Source organism: Leptonychotes weddellii, chromosome 10, assembly GCF_054177405.1.
Source record: "Leptonychotes weddellii isolate Sample4059 chromosome 10, ASM5417740v2, whole genome shotgun sequence".
Classification (NCBI taxonomy): domain Eukaryota; kingdom Metazoa; phylum Chordata; class Mammalia; order Carnivora; family Phocidae; genus Leptonychotes; species Leptonychotes weddellii.
The window spans coordinates 8,904,858-8,912,879 of record NC_138378.1 but is presented as its reverse complement, the minus strand read 5'-3'; the positions used below and the strand labels follow the sequence as shown (position 1 = coordinate 8,912,879).

At 47.0% G+C, this 8,022-nt stretch overlaps 1 protein-coding gene across 2 annotated transcripts in view; it reads right to left on the bottom strand.

Moving 5' to 3' along the window:
* Nucleotides 1–4,277, bottom strand: part of ZFP64 (ZFP64 zinc finger protein) — a 27,840-nt gene extending 23,563 nt beyond the window's left edge. The window contains exons 1-2 of one of the 2 annotated variants that reach the window (XM_081832573.1): nucleotides 3,699–4,277; nucleotides 36–269 (exon numbers count right to left, since the gene is read on the bottom strand). In XM_081832573.1, the coding sequence (XP_081688699.1) occupies nucleotides 36–269; nucleotides 3,699–3,744 (280 nt within the window). In that variant the 5' untranslated portion in view covers nucleotides 3,745–4,277. Of the gene's footprint in view, nucleotides 1–35; nucleotides 276–3,698 lie in introns of both variants that reach the window. The other variant, XM_081832572.1, reaches the window with a different exon arrangement.
* Between the last annotated feature and the right edge of the window lie 3,745 nt (nucleotides 4,278–8,022).

Here is an 8,022-nt window from a genome sequence, read left to right as displayed (position 1 = left end):
CCCCCCCCCCCCCCCCCCCCCCCCGCCGGCTGTACCTGTGATCGTCTGGGTCTCGGAGGTGATGGTTCTGGTGGTGGTCTGAGTTTGGGTGGCAGGCACTGTTTCTTCAGATACAAACTGGACCGTGCTGGGGGCTGCCCCGGATGTGCTGGTCAGCTGGCAGCCACTTTGCTTGTGAGCCACAAAGGCATCCAGGTTGTTAAACTGCTGCTTGCAGATGCCACAGATGTGGATGTCTGGAGTGAGCTCAACCAGCACCGTTGTGCCACCTGGAACTCCACGGGACAAAGGGAAAGCCACAGGTTAATTAATTAATTTCAAACAGCTTGAAATTACAGCACAAACCCAGATTCATGGTAGAAAAAAGGACATAGTGGCAGAGACGGCTGGTGGCTGGACCGATGTCCATTCTACTCCCCTCTTCTCCCTTAGCAGCAATGTTTCCAGACCCCAGGGATTGCTGCCCGAAGGGGCACTACTGGCATTTTATGCAAGAAAGTTCTTTGAGGGGCGCCTGGGTGGCTTAGTCGTTAAGCATCTACCTTCAGCTCAGGTCATGATCCCAGGGTCCTGGGATCGAGTCCCACATCGGGCTCCTTGCTCAGCGGGGAGCCTGCTTTTCCCTCTGCCTGCCGCTCCCCCTGCTTGTGCATGCGCTCTCTCTCTCTCTGACAAATAAATAAATAAAATCTTTAAAAAAAAAAAAAAGAAACTTCTTTGATGTGCAGGGCTGCTTGCACTTTGAAGGACCAGTAGCCATGTCCTATCCCAACGAAAGGTAGTTTTACTCCCCAGTCATTATGAAAACCAATCCCTCCACTTTTATACTCCCCCTCCCCCAACTCTGCCATGAGAACTACTGAATAATCTTGGTTCTTTACATGCATGAGAACTTTTGGGAAGTTTGGCTTTCATGATAAAAAGGGATAAGACATGACTGGCACTGGTTCCCTCTTCTTTTGGCTTTGAACGCAGATGTGATGCCAGGAGCTTCTGCAACTATATTGTTATTATGAGGAAAATGCTAAGATCCCTACATCTGCTGATCTCTACTTCTTTGATTCCCTGAATCAACTAATTCATGACTTCTCATTAGGCTGGTATAGTTCAGTTTGTTACCTGTAGCTAAAATTCATTCCTAACTGATAGGGACATTGTCTTTCAATAGTAACGATGCCAAGAGTTAATACTGTGTTAACATTTGCAAAGAACTTACCACAATATCTGGCACTATTTTAGAAAGTGCTATGTAAATGTTGGTTAAATGAAGAAATACAATCAATTAATGTCTCTAATATGACCACCTTAATTTTTATTTTTAAAATTTTCTTTGTCTTATTATAAGGAAACTCATGTTTATAACAGAATTTGGAAGAGAAGAAGCAGGAGGAAAATCACTCACAATCTTTCCACCTATGTGTACCATGAACATTACAAAATATTTTCTTCCATTTATTTTCTTTATGCTTAAAAATTAAGATCATAATGTACTGTAAAATTAGTCTTTTCCCCACATAACACTGCATAAGCATTGTGGCTAGATCACTAAAATTTTTATAAGTATAATTATTTAAAGAGTGCCTGCGTGACTCAGTACGTTAAGCACCCGACTCTTGGTTTCGGCTCAGATCATGATGTCATGGATGGTGGGATGGAGCCCTGCAGCGGGCTCCGTGCTCAGTGGGGAGTCTGCTTGAGATTCTCTCCCTCGGCCCCTCTCCCCACTCTCTCTCTCTCCCCTTCTCTCAAATAAATCAATCTTTAAAAATATATATAATTATCTAATAATAAACTATTCTGTTATCTATGCATCACTATCTCAGTACTCATAAGGTCTTTATATTATTTCTAATTTTCCTCAAATCTAAATCATATGAGAACTACCTTTGTGCATATATGGTTGGTATATATGAATCATAACTTTCTGAAAATTTATAAATATTTATATTATGTTCAATTTTCCCCAAGTCAAGCTAAGACAAAAAAATCTCTGTGTGGAAATACAATTTGGTTGACTTGCTAAGGAGAGCTAGCGTGGGCTGTTGTAATGCTTTATAAGCCGTTCTGCAGAGCGCCCTGTGCACTTAAGTACATCGAAATCAGTGGATGGAAGGAATGAAGCTTTTTCTATTCCTCTGGAACACTACCTCCCTGCAGCCGAGGTGCCCATGAGACTAACAGGAAAACAAGGAACCGGAAGATGAGGTGACTGGCATTGATGAGGATTCCTTAACGATCCAACAAGAATGATACCCCGCATGAAAGGGTTTTAATGACAGTGTCTCCCGTATGTGGCAAGCGCATACGCAATGACCTAGTCTTTCCTTAGAATCCCGACACTACAATTTAGGAACAGTGACTTGGGCTTGGTCTCTCGCATCTGTAAAATGGGTAGAAGTTTCTGTTCCATAGGATGGTTAAGAGGATTTAGTAAGATGGTGCTTGTAAAAAGGGCCAGCACAAGGGGTCTCCATGCCCTGGCAGGACACCTGGTGGGGTTATTACTGAGAAACCCTATTTGAATGCGACAGTATCCCCCTCTGAAAATTTGGAATGATAAAATATCCCTAACCTCCTGCATTTGTAGTGCGAATTAATAGACCAAACAGAAAACACTGGGTACAGATACGAGCTCAACAGCAACAAGAAAGAATTCCTTTATCTTCACTATGTTCTCCAAACCTGTAACGGCATCAGAACAATTGGTGTGTGTGTGTGTGTGTGTTAAACATGGACATAGCTGAGCCCCACTTCGGAGATACTGAGTCCTAACGGAGGTAGGGTGCAGGAGGGGCTGGTGTTTTGAGAAATCTGTGCTTTTCACAAGTTATGCAAGGAATACCCAGCCAAGTTTGGGAGGCAATGTCTCCACAGCAGCTAACAAGCTAAGCGCTTACTACGTGCTAGGTGTCTGCAAACCCCTGTGCCACGGGGTCGTTTTCAAACTGTGTGTAACCGAACCGCTCAGCGTCTGGCCACAGATCCCCTCCCCCACGTCCCCCATCTAATGGGTGGGGCCCAAGGAGCTTTTTTCTCTTTTTAAATAAGCGCTCGCGCTCCCAGGTGGCTGGTTTGCGCTCAGTCTCTGGACCACACTTTGGGAAACAATGCAGCGGGTGAAATCAGGTACTTGAATAAGGCTGCTGTCCTCATCAGGAAAATTAAAATGAATCCCAAACTCAAAGAAAGCGACCACCGCCCTATGCCCCATTCAGATCTCCACCTTTAATGTGTAAAAGGCTTTCCAGTGCGCCGGCAACCCCAGCCCGCCAGACCTCATGCAACCCTCGGATCCCCAGACTTCAAGGATTTTGAGCCACCGAGGCAGAAGTTTTCCCATCAGCGTAATCGCAGTTACCCCCAAATCCCCCCAAACTCCGCCTGGGGGGGGCGGGGAATGCCCCGAGGGGGTGGCGATTGTCTGAACCGCACGCCCTCCCCCACCGTTCCCTTACAAGGGGTCTTGCGAGGCTGGAGAGCGCGCCCCGCCTTGCATTGGGTTGCGTGCCCCCATCCTAAGCCCACTCCGACGCCCCCTTCACGGCGCGCCCGCCGCGGTACCCGAGACGCCGGCTCGGGGCCGTCACCCCGATTTCGGGGCCCCGGGCCTGCTAGCTGCGTCGCAGACGTGCTTGGGCCCGGGCCCCGGAGCGCGCACTGGGCCCCGGAGCGCGCACTGCGCCCGGAAAAGCACTTACTTTGCACCGAGCCCGGGAAGCTCTCGCCCTCGCTGCTCGCGTTCATGGCCACAGACTGGGAGGTCCCCCGCCGGCCGGGGTGCCAGGGTGGGGGGCGCTGATCTACATGGTGCAAGGACTTTTCCTTTTATTTTTCCACACCCCCCCCAGCCTTCCTTCTTTCAACTCCGCCAGGCGGGGAGGACGGATGTAAAGCAAGCTCCACTTCCGCTGCCTAGAGGGCGCTGGCCGGGCCCGGCCGCCCCAGCCTGGCTTTGCATCAGCGGCTCCCCGGGGAAGCAGCGGGCCAATCCCGATGCCCGGGCCACGCGGCCCGGGACCGCGGAATCACCCGGGATCTGGACCGCGCACAAACGTCCCGGCGGGTTGGGCAACCGCTGGCGGCTCGGGATGCGCCCCCACCTCCGGCCGCTGCAGCCGGCGTCCCGCCCGCACCCCTGCGGTCGTGGCCGACGCGTTTGGCCTCCCCGGCTCGGGCGCCTTTGCACCTGCCGCCCTGGGCGTCTGGTCCCCAAGGCGTCGCTCCCGGGTCGCCGGGATGCTCTGCGGAGGGGACCGCGTCGAGCTGCGGTTGGGGGGTGGGTGTGCCGGGCGCCGCGGGCTTGGGAGAAACCCCAGCTGAGCATCAGTGGCGGGCAAATCAGCAGAGCGCTGGGCGGGTCTCCTGCCCAGCTTGTGAAATAAAGAGGACAGTGATCACGTGGATCCTAAGAGTAACAACTAGGATCAATCGCCAAAGGCGCCCTGCTCCAGGGTTCTGCCCACTTTATCGTGCACTGTCACCTGGAGGGCTCGCTAGAACACAGACTGCTGGGTCCGTCCCAGAGTTTCTGACTCAGTAAGTCTGGGGCGAGGCCCGAGAACGAACATTTCCAAGTTTCCAGCAGTTGAAGTCCCAGCTGATGACTGACACTGTCCTCTCTGATCTGTGTCCGCTTGGCCGACCCCATCTCCTACAACTCTCTCCTTTACTCAGACTTCAGCGCCAAGCACTCTCCTGCCTCAAGTCTCCTACGCTGCTGTTCCTTCTGTATCCACCTGCCACGCTCCCTACTATCTTTGGGTCTTGATTCAAACTCCCATTCTTGGAGAGGCCAGTCTTGGCTAGCCCGTTTTAATATTGACGCTCCCTCTTCCCCCACCCAACCGCTCCTTGTCTCTCTCTGGTCTGCCTTTTCTTTCTTCTTAGAACTTATTACATTTAACATTATGTATCTGGAGTATGTCTATCTATCAACAGGTGTTTTACCTGTCCCCCCTTACAAATTCAAAAGTTCCCAAGGAAGTGGGATTTAAAAAAAAAAAAAAAATCTCTGCTTCACTGATCTATCTATCCCCAGCGACTTGGCCTAGTACGTGGCAATAGTAGGCTCTCACTAAATATGACTGTATAACTAATGGAATTTTCCCTGCTGCTTCCTTTAAGGGTTTGTTCATTCCTCCACCAATTATTTTTATATATAAGTGTTGCAATGGACCAGACACTGTGCTAGTCCCTGGAGGTACAAGGATGATCCAAATGATTTGGTGCCTGTTCTAATAGAACTTGGCTAGTGGCTAGTGATTCAGTCGACATCAAATAGTCAAATCAGCAGTGTGATTTCTTTCTTTTTCTTTTTTTTTTTTTAAGATTTTATTTATTTGAAAGAGAGAGAGAGCGTGTGCACAAGCAGGAGGAGGGGCAGAGGAAGAGAGATAAGCAGACTCCCTGCTGAGCGGGGAGCCCGATGAGGGAATCCATCCCAGGACCCTGAGATCATGACCTGAGCCAAAGGCAGACGCTTAACAGCCTGAGCCATCCAAGTGCCCCGCAGTGTGATTTCTTAATAGTGATAAGGTCTCAGAAGACGTAAAACAAGGTCGTGATAAGGACCACAGGAATGGTCAAGGAAGGCCTCTGAGTAGGTAATAATCGAGAGCAGGCAATATTTGAAGGTGGGGGGTAGGGGTGGCAATTCCAACCTGAGGGATTGGCAGGAATGAGCTAGATGTGAACTGGCCGTTGCCCACCAGTCCCACTGCCCATCTACAGCTCTCCTCTTGCTTTGCTCAGGCCGGCATGACCTGCCTTCTTGCTGTCACGCCAGGGGCTCTGCATCTGCTCCTCCCTCTGCCTGGATTGCTTTTCCCTGGTCTTCTGCAGGCCTGGCTTCTTTCTCACCCAAGGCCAAATGGAATGTCACTTTCCCCTGGGCAATTTTTCCTGTCCCATATCTAAAGCACCTACTCCTCTTGGCACTCTACCACATCACCTTCATTATACCTATCCCTAGCTAACATGATCCAGAGAGGCACTGCAGCTTAGGGCCATGTTTATTTTTGAATGCTTGATAAATGTTCACATATGTGCACACCTGGGTAAGCTCCACCTGGATCAAGGTGCAGAACGTTTCCAGCCTCATGACCCTTCCCAGTCAGTGCTACTCCAGCTCCCCAAGCCCAGAGAGGTAAGCCCCACTCTGACTTCCTTGTGCTGAGAGCAGTATTCTTCATATTAGCCTGAAGAGAAGAAACATCTAGAGGGCTTGGAACAACCAAATTCTCAAGTCCCCGTCTAGATCTACTGCAGAATTTCCTAGGGCAAGACCTGGTAATTTACATATATTTCCCAAGTGCCTCAGGTAATTCTTATTGAGTATAAGCCTGGACCTTACCAATTGATTCTTGAGTCTGCTTATCCCACCACCATATAAATCCTCGAGCTACTTGGGTGACTTTGGGCAACTGCTTTATGTCTCAATTTTCTGTAAGTTGAGTTAAGGTCATTAAATTGTTTTTCAGAGGAAATCAGTCAATATGTATAATGTGCTTACAATAGTGCCTACCTCATATAACTAGGCAACAAATTCCTGCTATTCTTCTTATTTATTTATTTTTTATTTAACTTACTTGGTTATTATCTATTTTCCCACCCGACTGTGAGCTACAGGAGAGCATAGATCTGGCTTGTTTTATTAACCCTGTATCCCCAGAGCCTAGGATAGGGTCTGGTACACAGGGGCCTCAATACAGTTTTTGTTGTTGAATGAATTTATGTATGTTTCCATCAGCTCCATTTTGAACATTTGCTACTATGCCCAGCCATACTTTCTCTTGTATGTGTAGATCATTGCACTGTTTTTTTTTTCTGGCTTCAAAATTTCCTCTTTTCTTGTTTTTTTTTTTTTTCTTCCTATATTTGCTTTTCTTATTGTACAAGTATTGCAAGTTCACTGTTAGAAATTTGGAAAAAATACAGAAAAATATAAGAAAGAAAATAAGACCCATTTATAATCCCCTACCCAGAAATAACATCTAAAAAAAAAAAATAAGCTCTACCCCCAATGTGCAACTTGAACTTACAACCCTAAGATCAAGAATTGCATACTCTACTGACTGAGCCAGGCACGCACCCCCAGAAATAATATTTTGATTGATATATATACTGAAACTCTTTCTTTTCTCTGTGTCTGTGTATGTATATATATTCATAAACACACAAGTTGTGTTCATATATTTTATAAAAATATGATTTTAATTTACATGCTGTTTTTAATCTCCCTTTTTGTGTACATATTATGATCCTTATTTTTAAAGATTACACAAATAATACATGGCTACCTGAGATCTCACCGTCCAGAGACAACCAGTATTCACATATGTACTATATATCTTTTTAGATTTTTCCATAGAAATATAATAGAATGACTCAAATGAATTGCTGATATTTGTCTATTTTAACTTAAAAATGTTAATTTCATATGGTTCAAATCAATATGACTCACCATATAAATATTATACTTCTGGTAGAGATTGCTGTTCATGTACCCAACATTGGTTGCCTTAAATTCTCTTAGTAGCAGAATTTCTGATTTGCAGCTGAGTGCATGGCCTCCTGGAAGAAGGCTTTTTCCATCCTCCTTTGTTGCTAGACATGGCTATATGATTACATTCTCGCGATGTAAATGAAATGTTGTGATGTAACTTCCGGGAAATCTCCTAAACATAACAGGGGACATAGCCATTTGCCACTTCTTTTTCACTCCCTGCCTCCCTTGCTTAGAAAGAAGATGTGATGGGTGGAGCTCCAGCTGCCATTTTGGACTATGAGAATGAAGTTATACTCTAGGTATGGTCAGGTGGTGAGTTGGAAGTAGCCCAGGTCCCATTTCCTTACACCACACACAAAAATAGACTCCAAATGATTGAAAGAACTAAATGTGAGACAGGAGTCCATCAAAATCCTAAAGGAGAACACAGGCAGCAACCTCTTCGACCTCAGCTGCAGCAACTTCTTCCTAGAAACATTGCCAAAGGCAAGGGAAGCAAGGGCAAAAATGAACTA